The 17,034-nt window shown below is 33.2% G+C and overlaps 2 protein-coding genes across 2 annotated transcripts in view; both read left to right on the forward strand.

Annotated features, from left to right (window-relative positions):
* The window catches only part of LOC116029711, an 11,740-nt gene extending 2,893 nt beyond the window's left edge, over positions 1-8,847 (forward strand). Inside the window, exons 2-5 of the mRNA XM_031271756.1 lie at positions 3,467-3,638; positions 3,753-3,848; positions 4,326-4,397; positions 8,741-8,847. Coding sequence (XP_031127616.1) covers positions 3,551-3,638; positions 3,753-3,848; positions 4,326-4,397; positions 8,741-8,847 — 363 coding nt within the window. The 5' untranslated portion in view covers positions 3,467-3,550. The remainder of the gene's footprint in view (positions 1-3,466; positions 3,639-3,752; positions 3,849-4,325; positions 4,398-8,740) is intronic.
* Positions 8,848-14,498: 5,651 nt separating this feature from the next.
* LOC116028915 (protein FAR1-RELATED SEQUENCE 7-like) lies at positions 14,499-16,245 on the forward strand. Its single transcript, XM_031270771.1, has 2 exons — positions 14,499-14,649; positions 15,146-16,245. The coding sequence occupies exons 1-2, from the start codon at positions 14,567-14,569 to the stop codon at positions 16,221-16,223; spliced, it is 1,161 nt and encodes a 386-aa protein (XP_031126631.1). The 5' UTR covers positions 14,499-14,566; the 3' UTR covers positions 16,224-16,245.
* The last annotated feature ends 789 nt before the right edge of the window (positions 16,246-17,034 follow it).

A 17,034-nucleotide genomic window follows, 5' to 3' on the forward strand; every position in this document is an offset into this window, starting at 1 on the left:
AGATACCTAAGCGTGGCGGTAACACCCAGTTTTCTGCTGGTTAGACGCTTCCGCAATGTATTATATTTTAAAGATTTTGTAATAAATCCAAGATGTGAAAATTGGGGTGTTACAAAGTAACTTAGAATAAGTGCAAAAAAATGGCCACACAAATACAAATAGGACCATAGGGCTTACCTCTCAACAAATGCAGAGAATTGTGGGCATTTATGATTAAACCAAAGTTTTGTTGCATTAAAAGAGCTTGAAATCCTAACCTCACCATCTAAATGCAGTAATACATAAAAAGAATCTAATATTATTATGCATTATCTTTGTTACAGGAAAAAAAAATAGAAATGCTGATAAAAGAAGCTACAAAATCAGAATGCCAGGCATAGATCAGGTACTATGCATTCACAAATATGAGCACAAAAATGGATCTACACAGGTAACATTGCTACTCCTTTGTCCATTATAAACACTAAAAACTTATCACATTCACCAAGTTTTGCCTTATCTCTCTTGCTACAAGGAGCCTGACCCTGCATAACTGTAGCAGCAAAATCACAGGCTCGACTGAAGTCGAATTATAGTAAGGGAGCAATTGATCTACATGATCATCCCATACTGTACAGTAGATTTGATTTTCACTGAAAAGAGAAAAGTAGTAATTAACATACCATTTCATGGATAATAGAATCAAACACAGCATATATAAGTAATCAAACTTACTTTGCATCTTCCAATACAAAATCTATTAGCCTCGACATCTTACCTCCGAAAATCCTCTCAACGGGAGAGTAGATTTCCACTACTCTCCCAATGATATCTAAGAAAATAAAAACATAGGTTAGAAGAATAGAAACATACCTATCAACACCTTCTCATCAACCTCATGTTTCATTAGGATTGAGGAAAATGACTTCAACCGGAAAGTATGATTAGGAAATTCGAGTTTCTTATATTCCTTGACCAATGTGTCGTTTTTAAAATTTGATCATGAACGGTAGCATGCTGGTTTTATACTTTTATACTGTAAGTAGTTTGACACACATAAGAAATTTTTTACTCCATAAATCTTCCCCTCTTTAAACTTGTTGGAATACTGCTCAACTTGGTTCCTTTCAATGGTAGCATGGATAAAATTGCCCTACATGCATAACAATGAAAGAACAGTAAAGATATAAACTATTAACAAAACTTTCCTATTTTAAAAAACCACTCACCTCTTGATTATGAAATAGACATTCAATAGTCTTAATGGACTTTGATTTATGATTTACATGTACATTATAGCAGCGGACCAAACGTACTTTAAAAGCTTGGTTGCTAAAACCAGCCTTTAGTTGAGAACTAAGAATGAATTGGCCAGCCATGGTTGAAAGATAATGGGAGCTTTGAAGGAGATTTGTTGTATCGGGAGTGTGATGTGGTTTATAAACGCTTCATTGTTTACGGATATATATAGCAAAAAATAGCATAGATAAGATGAAAGTAATCATCATATAGGCAATACATAGTGCAGCTAGCCTAAAGAAAACTCTTGAGGTTTCCGAGAACACCATTTAGACTAATAGACCAATTAGATTCAACTTAAAGAAAATAAAATGTAGAGTCCTATTAAAACTGAACAATTCAAAATCAAGAATTAATTCCAAAATTATTTTTCGACCAATTACAAATACAGACTTTAAAAAAAAAAAAACAAGCAATGATGATAAGGAAGCATAATTATTTAACCAAAACAGATACGGCAACCCATACAAATTCTTTGGGAACCTAAATCTCCGATCCATTTTTTGAGAGTCCAACACAACTTTCACCCTAAAGTATAGCAAAAAAATAAAAAATAAAATAAAATAAAATAAAATACCAATTTTAGTCCCACAACTATTAGTAAAATGACAGTTTTGGTCCACATGTTTAATTTCTACCAATTTTGGTCCCACAACTATAGTTTTAGTACCAATTTTCATCCACGACTATTGTTTTAGTGCCAAAATTTATCGCGCCGGTCGCTCATCCGTTTAAAACGTGTAAATATCTAAAATTGTTAAGGGTATTTTTGTCATTTTCAACTTAATATCCCAATTTGAGCATGAATAAATGGATTTAAGTCATAAGATTGATCAAAATTCGCAGTTTTCCTCCTCATTTTACCTTAATTTGAGGAGAAGAATTGTGAATTGTGATCGATTTTAGGGCTTAAATCTCTTTATTCATGCTCAAATTAAATATTGAGTTGAAAAGGACGAAAATACCTTTAAAAATTTTAGATTTCAGCACGTTTTAAACGTATGGGTGACCAACGCGATGTATTTTGGCACTAAAACAATAGTCGTGGGATCAAAATTGATACAAAAATAATAGTCACGAGACAAAAATTGGTAGAAATTAAACATGTGGACCAAAATTTTTATTTTGCTAATAGTCTTGGGACCAAAATTGATATTTACTCAAAAAAAAAATAGAAAACTAAAAGGGAAATTGTTAGGCAGGAGAATGGAGCAAATCTATTAGCCAAATCCCCTCTCTTTATTATAATAAGAGATTGATTAGCTAGAGCTTGAGTTCAATTCACCGTTTCTTTATTTTATTTTATTTGAAAGCATTAGAGCCTATTTTTATAGTTCACAGACAATAGGTTATTTATATTATACTTTTAGAGGGTGTTTGTTACTTCCCCATCAATTAAATTCTTGAAAGAATAATTATATTGCAGGGAATAATTTTGTTGGGAAAATTAATTAACATGTTTATTCTGAAACATAACAATTAAATTACCGGAAAAGTTATTTCTAACGGTTGATTTGTTTAAACTTTCCTAAGATTATTTTTTTAATGTCCAATATACTCTTACGGTCTTACTACATATAAAAATAGCATACTAACTCAAACCATTAACACAAAATAGTGAAGCAAACAAACTCGTATGCACACACTGCAATTAGAAGAGTACATTCTTTTTGTGTAGTATGTTAATGTATATATAATATATATGCAAACTGCAACGAAAAAGAATAGGCTAAAGTGTCATCCCGCACCATGAACCATAAGTGATTCTTCATGCCGCACCATGTCCTTTCATAAGTGATTATTCGATCCACAAATCATTAAATTTTTGCCGTCTAGAATTTTTTGCAAGTTTTCAAGTTAATATGATGACATAGCGTAGGTTATTAGCTTATGTGGTTTATTGATTTTAATTAAAAATAAAACATATCAGAGATGGAGTCCAAGTAAGCATTTTTTAATTTAAAAAATAAAAAATAAAAAACAAAAGTAAGAATTGGGTTCCTCAAAGAAGCTCAGGAGCAGATCTAGGCGCAAATTATATCATGGACCGTGGTCCACAAAGCATTGTGGACCAAGGGCTTAAACGACGTCGTTTTGTTATTTCCTAATCGTTAGATTTAGACGGCGCTGCTAACTATCACCGGCGGTAATTTTTCTTCTTTCAACTTTCGTTTGTTTCCTTTTTCAGTCCGATCTAATTTTTTTTGTTCGCAAAGGGAGCAGAGGAGATTACATTTGTTCATCGCGATTTGAGTTCATTATTTCGCAAATTATGGGAGAGATGTTAGGTAGAAGTAATCTTATTGATGATATTGATTTGAATGCGTTGATTGTTGAAGATTACAGTTCATCAACTCCTGGTATGTATCTTCGTTTGATTGTATAATTAGTTTTCGTTTGTTTACTCGTTTGATTGTGTAATATTTCTAGGTTATATTTGATGCTATATATTTTCAAATTTTTATGCATTGCAGTTGAATGTAATCTCCCTAATGGTGTTGAATCGGATTCACTAGTTGTATGTAATGCTAGTTCTTCATGTTTTGATGGTGATCACGATGACATTCCAGGTTTTAATCCCTACTGGTGTTGAATTATGCATTTGTGTTAGAATCATCATAGTTAGTATGAATTTGTTTTTGAAGTAGTTTTTGTTATTGGAAACACTTCAGTTACTTTTGAAAAACACTACAGTTTCTTTTGAAACACACTACAGTTTCTTTTGAAATACAGTACAGTTTCTTTTTCATTTCTCTGTAGTTTTCAAATGGAATTGCAGTGGAATATTTGACACCACATTGTCAGTTCTAGTTAATAAACCCTTCAGTTTCAGTTCATGAACACTACATTATCATTTCAATTACTCTATAGTTTCATTTAAGATTTTTAGGAATTACGGAGAAACAATATATTTAAAAAGAATATAGTTTCTTTTTGAAAATACAACAATTTCCTTTACAAAACAATGCAGTTTCTTTTAAATTACATTACAGTTTCTTATTGCAAACACTGATTTCTTTTGCCTTGATTGGTTTTTGTTTGGTCAGATGGGTGTAATCCATCTGCTGGAGGTGGTGGTACTTCTACAGATGCCAATGAGGACGATTCATCTATTCCAGGTTCTTATGTTTAGCTGTTTGTTCATTGAGTTTGAACAGAGTAGTTATATTTTTTGTTTAGGAGCATCATACTTAGGTACATTTACAGACTACATTAGTATCCTTTTTAAGAACACTGTATTATCTTTTGAAGAACATTGTAGTATCAGGTCAATATGTCTATAGTGTCAATTGATTTCCCCAATTAGTATGAACTGTTAGTGTATACTTATCGAAAGTTCATTTTAATAACTCACAGCTAATCAAGAATTGGTGGGACATTCTGTTTATTCACTTGAAGAAGCATTTGATATGTATAATGATCTTGCATCTCGGATGGGATTTAGTATTAGGAAGGGAAAACAGTACTACTTCCCTGGAACTCGGAATGTGAAGTCGAAAAAGTTCCATTGTTATAAGGCTGGGTTGAAAGCAAAACAAGCGAGTGCTAATAAGTGTTATACAAAGATAGATACTCGGACTGGATGTGATGCAATGTGTCAATTTGACTTAGATTCAAGTGGGAAGTGGGTAGTTACAAAACATGTAAAGGAGCACAACCATGAGTTGTGTCCGGCATCTGCAAGCTATATGCTTAGGTCGCATAGGAATGTTTCTGTTGATCAGTTGACATACCTTAAAGATATGAAGAGGAGTGGAGTCCCATTATCTGATGGTATTCGGTTTTTAAAACATCAGTCTGGAGGTTCACCATTTGTTGGATTTACTGGCAGGGATGCTTATAACACAATGTTGTTAGATTCGGCGAAGCATTTAGATGGGACTGACTCTAACACTTTGATTGAGATTTTTCGGAAGAGACAATTGAATGAGTCTGGTTTCTTTTTTGATTTCGAAGTTGATGATGATGCTAGGTTGTGTAGTTTTTTTTGGAGGGATGTGCAAATGAAGTCGGATTATTTGTTGTTAGGTGATTTGGTGGTACATGATACAACATACCGTACCAATAGGTATGATATGATTTGTGGTCCATTTGTAGGTATGAACCACCATTGTATGAATGTGATGTTTGGTTGTGGCTTTTTATTGAATGAGAGGACAGAATCTTTTGTTTGGCTGTTCAAAACGTTTCTACAGTCAATGGATGGTAGGCAGCCACAAACAATAATGACTGATCAGTGTTCTGCCATGGCTGCTGCAATCATGCAAGTATTTCCAAATTCAAAACATAGGCTATGTATTTGGCACATTGGGGAGAATTCAAAGAAGCACATCAAAGGATTGAGAATGCAAAAGGGTTTCATAGAGTTATTTAATTTTCTGTTAAAGTATAGTGATACAGAAGCTGAATTTGAATTTTACTGGAACAGGTATTTTTTGCAACTTTCATCCTCAGATTTTGCTTTGTTTATATAATGATAATGCTGTTTTGATTAAATGATACTATGGTTTTGATCAAATGATAGTATGTAGTTTTGACTATATTTGTTTTCTACTGTAATTGGATTGATTTTGTTTTATTTATAGAAGGACAGTGCAGGCTTGAGTGAATGAAACTGCTGTTTTGATGAAAGGATACTGTGTCAGTGTTTGTGTTTTTATGTTTTCCCCCGTACATTGTATGAGTTGGCTTTGTTTATGAAATGATAGTACTGTTAAGAGAGAATGATATTTGGGGTTTGACAAAATGATAGCATGTCAATGTTTATTTATTTATTTATATATTTAGTATCGAATTTTCGGTTTGTTTTTGTTTATTAGTTGTAGATCCTATTTGTTTGTAGAGCTCAACTGGATTTATTCGGCATACCCCACACCCTCTCTACTTACAAATATGGTATCCAAATCAGTTGTGCATATGAAATTTTTGTTTTGTCTTTATTGCTCTTACAATTTATCTCTTATGTTATATTTTTTTAGGATGGTGACTGAATATAATATTCATAAGAATGTTTGGTTAGATAGATTATATAATATTAGGGAGAAGTGGTGTCCTGCTTTAAGCAAACAGTATTTCTCTGGTGGTATTTTATCCTTGCAAAGGAGTGAGTCTACTAATCATTCAATTTCTAGAAGACTTTCAAAAACAGCTGGATTGTGTGATTTTTATAATTCATTTGTTAGTGTGATTTCTAAGTGGAGGAGCAGGGAGAGTGGTGAAGATGTTCGCTGTTCTCAAGGTTTGCCATCAATGGCTATGAATTACGTGAAGTTACATTCACATGCTAGAGAAGTTTACACTATTGAGATATACTTTTTATTTGAGGAATAGTTCTTGAAAGGTTCTTCATGCCATCAAGATTTGGTGGGGGTCAGTGGTGAGGTAATGAAATATCATGTTTGGCGTCTTGATGTTGATTTGATTCGTCATGAGGTTTGTTTTAGTGTTAAGGAATTGGATATATCATGTAGTTGCAGGTTGTTTTCAGAGATGGGTATTTTGTGCTCTCATTCTCTTCGCATTTTAAATATTCACTGTGTTGCAACAATCCCTGATAAGTATATTCTTAAAAGATGGACTAAAAGGGTTGTTGAAGACAGGACAGTAGAGAATGTTTGTGGTGTTGCTTCAGATGGTTGGGTCATACAAATTGGTAGAAAGTTTCAGCGGTTGGTTTTATCTAGTCAAGACAATTCTAAAGCTCGGGAAGCATGTGAAGATGCCTATCAAAATGCCAAGATGAAGATTGAAGCTGAAATTGGTCCTATTTTCTTTGAAGATGGTGTTATACAAAATCTATCATGTAGTAGGCCAAAAGGTGAACGCAACAAACGGTTGATTAGCACAATAGAAAAGAAGTATAAATATGCAAGAGGACGAAAGAATTATTCAAAGTATGTCGAGTTGAATACAAAGGCGGCTGTGCAATCATCTGTGCGAGAGTCTGTTTCTAGTATGGTGGGCAGTGGATATTTGGTCCATCCGTCTGGTGGTAGTAGCTCAAAGTTGGTTCATTTTAATCCAAATGAAAGTACTTAAAAAGAATATAGTTTCTTTTTTAAAATACAGCACTTTCCTTTACAAAACACTACAGTTACTTTTGAAAAACACAATAGTTTCTTTTTCATTTAGCTGGAGTTTCAAATGGAATTGCAGTGGAATATTTGACACCACATTGTTAGTTCTAGTTAATAAACCCTTCAGTTTCAGTTCATGAACACTACATTATCATTTCAGTTACTCTATAGTTTCATTTAAGATTTTTAGGAATTATGGAGAAACAATATACTTAAAAAGAATATAGTTTCTTTTTGAAAATACAGCACTTTCCTTTACCTAACACTGTAGTTTCTTTTAAATTACATTACAGTTTCTTATTGCAAACACTATAGTTCCACTTTGTCAGATTCATTTTATGAACAATGTAGGTTCTTTCCCAAAACAATACAGTATCTTTTGAATTACTCTATATTTTCATTTAATAATTTTTAGGGCATAACAGGACATCATCTAAACTGTTATATTTTTACAAACATACAGTTTCTCTTTGACAAACCTACAGTTTCATTTAGACAAACCACTAGTTTCTTTTAGACAGACCTTTAGTTTCATTTTGAAAATACAACAGAATATTTTGACGATTCATGTGTTTTCATACAGCTAGTTCGATTTTTATAAACCATGTGATTTCATCGTTTTGAAAGATTAGTATCATTTCAAGTACTATACAGTTTTTTGAATGATACACGTGATTTCTTTTTCACATTTGACAGTATCCGTTGGTAAACACTACACTTTCCTTTCACGGACACTGTAGTTCCTTTTCATGAATACTACAGTTTTTTGTTTTGAATATATATCAGTTTCCTTTATCAAACACTACAAGTTTCTTTTCGAATACATTCCAGTTTCTTAGTGCATATAATATAGTTTCAGTTGATGAATCACATATAAGAATATTTGACACTTTATGAAATTAAACTAAAGTATTTTGTGAATGAAAATGTAGTATTTCAGGAATAATATTCCATTGATTATATATTAACATGATAAGTCAAAAATATAAAAGTATTTTTAGCAAAAACTATGATGATTAAAACCTGCATAATAAACGTAGTCTAAAGCTACCTTGGCTTCACAATCAAACAGAATAAAACATTGTCGGGTGGTGCATTTATCCTTACATTCAAATTCAAAGTCATTGTAAGAGCCTTTTTCCAATAAAGTGTTCTTCGGCATTCCTTATGACATTTGCTTTGTGAACATTCACGGTCATCATGATGATCCTTGATGTGTACAATGCTCGTAGTGATGCCAAATATGGGTCCTGCATTAGTGTTAATTGTTTGTTATTTAAATTTTTATAGTTGAATGAGCAGTATAAATGATTAAAGTTTTATGTAAACTTACATTTGGGTTTTTCGGAGTAAAACCACATTTCCATTGTGGATTGCCCATGTAGGTCTCCATGTAGCGCATGCAATACAATCCACAATCAGTCCTGTTATGAGCTGTTCTCCAATTCATTTTTACCAGCTCCACGGGCAGTTTCGTTATCCTCTCAGCTAGACTGGTATGTCCTCTTTTCATCAAATACTCAGAAAATGCAGTACTCTGCAAATTAAAAGTAGTTAGATATGCATCATATATTCATAATTAGAGTGTCAGTTTGAATTATTTTGAATATATATCAGTTTCCTTTACCATACACTACAGTTTCTTTTCTAATACATTATAGTTTCTTTTTGCATATACTATAGTATCAGTTGATGAATAATATATTTTCTTTTTACACAGTTTTCATAATGAACCACATATAAGACTATATGACACTTTATCAAATTAAACTAAAGTATTTTTTGAATGAAATAGGTAATTAGAATACTTACCAGTACTTTTGGACTGTCAGCATACGTTTGTTGAATTCTCATTCCTTTTGGAAGGGGCTTGTTGTCAATGATTTCAAGCATTGACGTTGTGAAATTGTAGCACATTATGTAGAAGTGATGATGCCGGAATATGCCAAAGAATATCTGTTAACAATTAATAAAATGTTAGTAGTTTGTTTAATTCTAAGTACAATATTTTTTTTTGCATAGGGCATTATTTACCAGCTGAGCAACACTTATGTCCAACTTCCCGACGTTGTTTATTTCAGTGTCTAAGCACTGCTCGAAGTCTATTTGGTAGGAGCTTTGTTCTGTATTTTCACCCCTTTCCCAATTTATGGGGCTGTCTAGTTGGAGCTGTAAAAATTTATTTTATGTTATAGGATGTTAATTAAAAAAATCAGGCATAACGTAAAAAAGTGTTGTTGCTTACAAAAGCCTGGGTTGAGAAAAATATTCGCTTGGGCTTATCAACCCGTCTGTTGAGATCCAGCTGATTTAGTCGTAGACACCAAACATCTTCAATAACACTTTCTAGCTCTCCGGCTCTCATAGACTGAAATGTTTCTCTATTCAAGTAATATCCAGCATACTCAAACAGTTGTTCACTGCAAAAAGAGCATGTATAGATATTTAAGTTAGTTAGGCAAAAATATGGAGATAATAATATAAGATGAGTGTCTTTCATACGTCAAAGGCCGTTCTTTTGTTGGGTCAAGGAAAGCATAATCAGATATCAGCTTTTCTTTTGGTCCGACTTTCTTCAATATTTCATCGTTCTTTGTCCAAAAAGGTGATCTCAGATTCATTGGTAGATTTTTAAATCTTCGNATGAATCACATATAAGAATATTTGACACTTTATGAAATTAAACTAAAGTATTTTGTGAATGAAAATGTAGTATTTCAGGAATAATATTCCATTGATTATATATTAACATGATAAGTCAAAAATATAAAAGTATTTTTAGCAAAAACTATGATGATTAAAACCTGCATAATAAACGTAGTCTAAAGCTACCTTGGCTTCACAATCAAACAGAATAAAACATTGTCGGGTGGTGCATTTATCCTTACATTCAAATTCAAAGTCATTGTAAGAGCCTTTTTCCAATAAAGTGTTCTTCGGCATTCCTTATGACATTTGCTTTGTGAACATTCACGGTCATCATGATGATCCTTGATGTGTACAATGCTCGTAGTGATGCCAAATATGGGTCCTGCATTAGTGTTAATTGTTTGTTATTTAAATTTTTATAGTTGAATGAGCAGTATAAATGATTAAAGTTTTATGTAAACTTACATTTGGGTTTTTCGGAGTAAAACCACATTTCCATTGTGGATTGCCCATGTAGGTCTCCATGTAGCGCATGCAATACAATCCACAATCAGTCCTGTTATGAGCTGTTCTCCAATTCATTTTTACCAGCTCCACGGGCAGTTTCGTTATCCTCTCAGCTAGACTGGTATGTCCTCTTTTCATCAAATACTCAGAAAATGCAGTACTCTGCAAATTAAAAGTAGTTAGATATGCATCATATATTCATAATTAGAGTGTCAGTTTGAATTATTTTGAATATATATCAGTTTCCTTTACCATACACTACAGTTTCTTTTCTAATACATTATAGTTTCTTTTTGCATATACTATAGTATCAGTTGATGAATAATATATTTTCTTTTTACACAGTTTTCATAATGAACCACATATAAGACTATATGACACTTTATCAAATTAAACTAAAGTATTTTTTGAATGAAATAGGTAATTAGAATACTTACCAGTACTTTTGGACTGTCAGCATACGTTTGTTGAATTCTCATTCCTTTTGGAAGGGGCTTGTTGTCAATGATTTCAAGCATTGACGTTGTGAAATTGTAGCACATTATGTAGAAGTGATGATGCCGGAATATGCCAAAGAATATCTGTTAACAATTAATAAAATGTTAGTAGTTTGTTTAATTCTAAGTACAATATTTTTTTTTGCATAGGGCATTATTTACCAGCTGAGCAACACTTATGTCCAACTTCCCGACGTTGTTTATTTCAGTGTCTAAGCACTGCTCGAAGTCTATTTGGTAGGAGCTTTGTTCTGTATTTTCACCCCTTTCCCAATTTATGGGGCTGTCTAGTTGGAGCTGTAAAAATTTATTTTATGTTATAGGATGTTAATTAAAAAAATCAGGCATAACGTAAAAAAGTGTTGTTGCTTACAAAAGCCTGGGTTGAGAAAAATATTCGCTTGGGCTTATCAACCCGTCTGTTGAGATCCAGCTGATTTAGTCGTAGACACCAAACATCTTCAATAACACTTTCTAGCTCTCCGGCTCTCATAGACTGAAATGTTTCTCTATTCAAGTAATATCCAGCATACTCAAACAGTTGTTCACTGCAAAAAGAGCATGTATAGATATTTAAGTTAGTTAGGCAAAAATATGGAGATAATAATATAAGATGAGTGTCTTTCATACGTCAAAGGCCGTTCTTTTGTTGGGTCAAGGAAAGCATAATCAGATATCAGCTTTTCTTTTGGTCCGACTTTCTTCAATATTTCATCGTTCTTTGTCCAAAAAGGTGATCTCAGATTCATTGGTAGATTNAATTATGGGAGAGATGTTAGGTAGAAGTAATCTTATTGATGATATTGATTTGAATGCGTTGATTGTTGAAGATTACAGTTCATCAACTCCTGGTATGTATCTTCGTTTGATTGTATAATTAGTTTTCGTTTGTTTACTCGTTTGATTGTGTAATATTTCTAGGTTATATTTGATGCTATATATTTTCAAATTTTTATGCATTGCAGTTNTTCCTATCAGATCTCATACAACATAGAGTAGGCATGCTGTTCAGTTTCAGTTTATATACACTGCAGTTTCTTTTGACAAACACTTCACTATCTGTTTATTACAACTATAGTTCCTATCAGATCTCATACAACATAGAGTAGGCATGCTGTTCAGTTTCAGTTGATACACACTGCAGTTTCTTTTCACAAACACTTCAGTATCAGTTTATTAAAAATATAGTTCCTATTAGGTCTCATACAACATAGAGTAGGCATGCTGGTCAGTTTCAGTTTATATACACTGTAGTTTCTTTTCACAAACACTTCACTATCTGTTTATTACAACTNGGATTCACTAGTTGTATGTAATGCTAGTTCTTCATGTTTTGATGGTGATCACGATGACATTCCAGGTTTTAATCCCTACTGGTGTTGAATTATGCATTTGTGTTAGAATCATCATAGTTAGTATGAATTTGTTTTTGAAGTAGTTTTTGTTATTGGAAACACTTCAGTTACTTTTGAAAAACACTACAGTTTCTTTTGAAACACACTACAGTTTCTTTTGAAATACAGTACAGTTTCTTTTTCATTTCTCTGTAGTTTTCANAAATAGTATGTGTTAAAATTAGTGTATATATAAAAGGATTGAGCATACCTATCAAAGAGTTCTTTCATTGTGTTGTCTGCTGGGGTTGTGTCCAACTGTTGTTCATCAGAAATGGTATTCTCACTAGCTTCTTCAAGATCTCTTGCGATATTTCGTAGTTCATTAGAATNTAGTTTCATTTAAGATTTTTAGGAATTACGGAGAAACAATATATTTAAAAAGAATATAGTTTCTTTTTGAAAATACAACAATTTCCTTTACAAAACAATGCAGTTTCTTTTAAATTACATTACAGTTTCTTATTGCAAACACTGATTTCTTTTGCCTTGATTGGTTTTTGTTTGGTCAGATGGGTGTAATCCATCTGCTGGAGGTGGTGGTACTTCTACAGATGCCNTAGTTCATTAGAATCAAACTTATCTTGGGGTTGTTCCATTGCAGCAGGTTGAGGAGAGGGCACTCCAAGGTCAAAAGATGGTGTTTGAATGTGTTGTTATGATTGTGAAGTTGTAGGCTGTGTTTGCTGAGCTGGGTAATTTTTCCTTGTCTGTAAGAATGCTTGCTCAAGAGCACTGACTGCATCAAGAAAGCTCGGTTGATTGAAGATGTCATCATCATCTAGCAGACCTTGTTGTTGGGGAGGTTGAGAACAGGACACACCGTTGATCATTTCAGCAATATTTTCANTTTTAATAACTCACAGCTAATCAAGAATTGGTGGGACATTCTGTTTATTCACTTGAAGAAGCATTTGATATGTATAATGATCTTGCATCTCGGATGGGATTTAGTATTAGGAAGGGAAAACAGTACTACTTCCCTGGAACTCGGAATGNTTCAACCACTGTGTCAGCCATCTTCCTCAAGACAGAAGTGACCTTCTTTAAAGACTCATCAGACAATTCATCTTGGACATTCTCATCAATCCTCTCATTTACATGTTCTTCTTTCCGTTCAAATCGTGGGATTACCTTTCCTACATGTTCTTCTTTCCGTTCAAATCGTGGGATTACCTTTCCCCTTCCAAATTGTCCAGATTCAAATCGTGGGATTACCTTTCCCCTTCCAAATTGTCCAGATAATACCTCTGACTTTATCCTTTCCTTTACTTTCTCTTCAGTCCACGATGTTATTGTAGGAGTTATCCTTTGTATCTTTTTCCCTTTGAATTCCAAACGGTCNTTCCCTGGAACTCGGAATGTGAAGTCGAAAAAGTTCCATTGTTATAAGGCTGGGTTGAAAGCAAAACAAGCGAGTGCTATTAAGTGTTATACAAAGATTCAAGTGGGAAGTGGGTAGTTACAAAACATGTAAAGGAGCACAACCATGAGTTGTGTCCGGCATCTGCTTAGGTCGCATAGGAATGTTTCTGTTGATCAGTTGACATACCTTAAAGATATGAAGATGAGTGGAGTCCCATTATCTGATGGTATTCGGTTTTTAAAACATCAGTCTGGAGGTTCACCATTTGTTGGATTTACTGGCAGGGATGCTTATAACACAATGTTGTTAGATTCGGCGAAGCATTTAGATGGGACTGACTCTAACACTTTGATTGAGATTTTTCGGAAGAGACAATTGAATGAGTCTGGTTTCTTTTTTGATTTCGAAGTTGATGATGATGCTAGGTTGTGTAGTTTTTTTTGGAGGGATGTGCAAATGAAGTCGGATTATTTGTTGTTAGGTGATTTGGTGGTACATGATACAACATACCGTACCAATAGGTATGATATGATTTGTGGTCCATTTGTAGGTATGAACCACCATTGTATGAATGTGATGTTTGGTTGTGGCTTTTTATTGAATGAGAGGACAGAATCTTTTGTTTGGCTGTTCAAAACGTTTCTACAGTCAATGGATGGTAGACAGCCACAAACAATAATGACTGATCAGTGTTCTGCCATGGCTGTTGTAATCATGCAAGTATTTCCAAATTCAAAACATAGGCTATGTATTTGGCACATTGGGGAGAATTCAAAGAAGCACATCAAAGGATTGAGAATGCAAAAGGGTTTCATAGAGTTATTTAATTTTCTGTTAAAGTATAGTGATACAGAAGCTGAATTTGAATTTTACTGGAACAGGTATTTTTTGCAACTTTCATCCTCAGATTTTGCTTTGTTTATATAATGATAATGCTGTTTTGATTAAATGATACTATGGTTTTGATCAAATGATAGTATGCAGTTTTGACTATATTTATTTTCTACTGTAATTGGAATGATTTTGTTTTATTTATAGAAGGACAGTGCAGGCTTGAGTGAATGAAACTGCTGTTTTGATGAAAGGATACTGTGTCAGTGTTTGTGTTTTTATGTTTTCCCCCGTACATTGTATGAGTTGGCTTTGTTTATGAAATGATAGTACTGTTAAGAGAGAATGATATTTGGGGGTTGACAAAATGATAGCATGTCAATGTTTATTTATTTATTTATATATTTAGTTTCGAATTTTCAGTTTGTTTTTGTTTATTACTTGTAGATCCTATTTTGCATACCCCACACCCTCTCTACTTACAATGAAATTTTTGTTTTGTCTTTTTTGATCCTACAATTTATCTCTTATGTTATATTTTTTCAGGATGGTGACTGAGTATAATATTCATAAGAATGTTTGGTTAGATAGATTATATAATATTAGGGAGAAGTGGTGTCCTGCTTTTAGCAAACAGTATTTCTCTGGTGGTATTTTATCCTCGCAAAGGAGTGAGTCTACTAATCATTCAATTTCTAGAAGACTTTCAAAAACAGCTGGATTGTGTGATTTTTATAATTCATTCGTTAGTGTGATTTCTGAGTGGAGGAGCAGGGAGAGTGGTGAAGATGTTCGCTGTTCTCAAGGTTTGCCATCAATGGCTATGAATTACGTGAAGTTACTTTCACATGCTAGAGAAGTTTACACTATTGAGATATACTTTTTATTTGAAGAACAGTTCTTGAAAGGTTCTTCATGCCATCAAGATTTGGTGGGGGTCAGTGGTGAGGTAATGAAATATCATGTTTGGCGTCCTGATGTTGATTTGATTCGTCATGAGGTTTGTTTTAGTGTTAAGGACTTGGATATATCATGTAGTTGCAGGTTGTTTTCAGAGATGGGTATTTTGTGCTCTCATTCTCTTCGCATTTTAAATATTCACTGTGTTGCAACAATCCCTGATAAGTATATTCTTAAAAGATGGACTAAAAGGGTTGTTGAAGACAGGACAGTAGAGAATGTTTGTGGTGTTGCTTCAGGTGGTTGGGTTATACAAATTGGTAGAAAGTTTCAGCGGTTGGTTTTATCTAGTCAAGACAATTCTAAAGCTCGGGAAGCATGTGAAGATGCCTTTCAAAATGCCAAGATGAAGATTGAAGCTGAAATTGGTCCTATTTTCTTTGAAGATGGTGAACAAACCACAGATGGTGTTATACAAAATCCATCACGTAGTAGGCCAAAAGGTGAACGCAACAAACGTTTGATTAGCACAATAGAAAAGAAGTACAAATATGCAAGAGGACGAAAGAATTATTCAAAGTATGTCGAGTTGAATACAAAGGCTGCTGTGCAATCATCTGTGCGAGAGTCTGTTTCTAGTATGGTGGGCAGTGGATATTTGGTCCATCCGTCTGGTGGTAGTAGCTCAAAGTTGGTTCATTTTAATCCAAATGAAAGTACTTAAAAAGAATATAGTTTCTTTTTGAAAATACATCACTTTCCTTTACAAAACACTACAGTTACTTTTGAAAAACACTACAGTTTCTTTTTCATTTAGCTGTAGTTTCAAATGGAATTGCAGTGGAATATTTGACACCACATTGTCAGTTCTAGTTAATAAACCCTTCAGTTTCAGTTCATGAACACTACATTATCATTTCAGTTACTCTATAGTTTCATTTAAGATTTTTAGGAATTATGGAGAAACAATATACTTAAAAAGAATATAGTTTCTTTTTGAAAATACAACACTTTCCTTTACAAAACACTACAGTTACTTTTGAAAAACACTACAGTTTCTTTTTCATTTAGCTGTAGTTTCAAATGGAATTGCAGTGGAATATTTGACACCACATTGTCAGTTCTAGTTAATAAACCCTTCAGTTTCAGTTCATGAACACTACATTATCATTTCAGTTACTCTATAGTTTCATTTAAGATTTTTAGGAATTATGGAGAAACAATATACTTAAAAAGAATATAGTTTCTTTTTGAAAATACTGCACTTTCCTTTACATAACACTGTAGTTTCTTTTAAATTACATTACAGTTTCTTATTGCAAACACTATAGTTCCACTTTGTCAGATTCATTTTATGAACAATGTAGGATCTTTCCCAAAGCAATACAGTATCTTTTGAATTACTCTATATTTTCATTTAATAATTTTTCGGGCATAACAGGACATCATCTAAACTGTTATATTTTTACAAACATACAGTTTCTCTTTGACAAACCAACAGTTTCATTTAGACAAACCACTAGTTTCTTTTAGTC

Source organism: Ipomoea triloba, chromosome 9, assembly GCF_003576645.1.
Source record: "Ipomoea triloba cultivar NCNSP0323 chromosome 9, ASM357664v1".
NCBI lineage: Eukaryota > Viridiplantae > Streptophyta > Magnoliopsida > Solanales > Convolvulaceae > Ipomoea > Ipomoea triloba.

Excerpts from the sequence above, each read along its gene's own strand:
- LOC116028915 (XM_031270771.1), top strand. The coding sequence starts at position 14,567 with ATGCAAAAGGGTTTCATAGAGTTATTTAATTTTCTGTTAAAGTATAGT. Across the intron at positions 14,650-15,145 it reads TTTGAATTTTACTGGAACAG|GATGGTGACTGAGTATAATA; the intron begins GTATTTTTTGCA and ends ATATTTTTTCAG.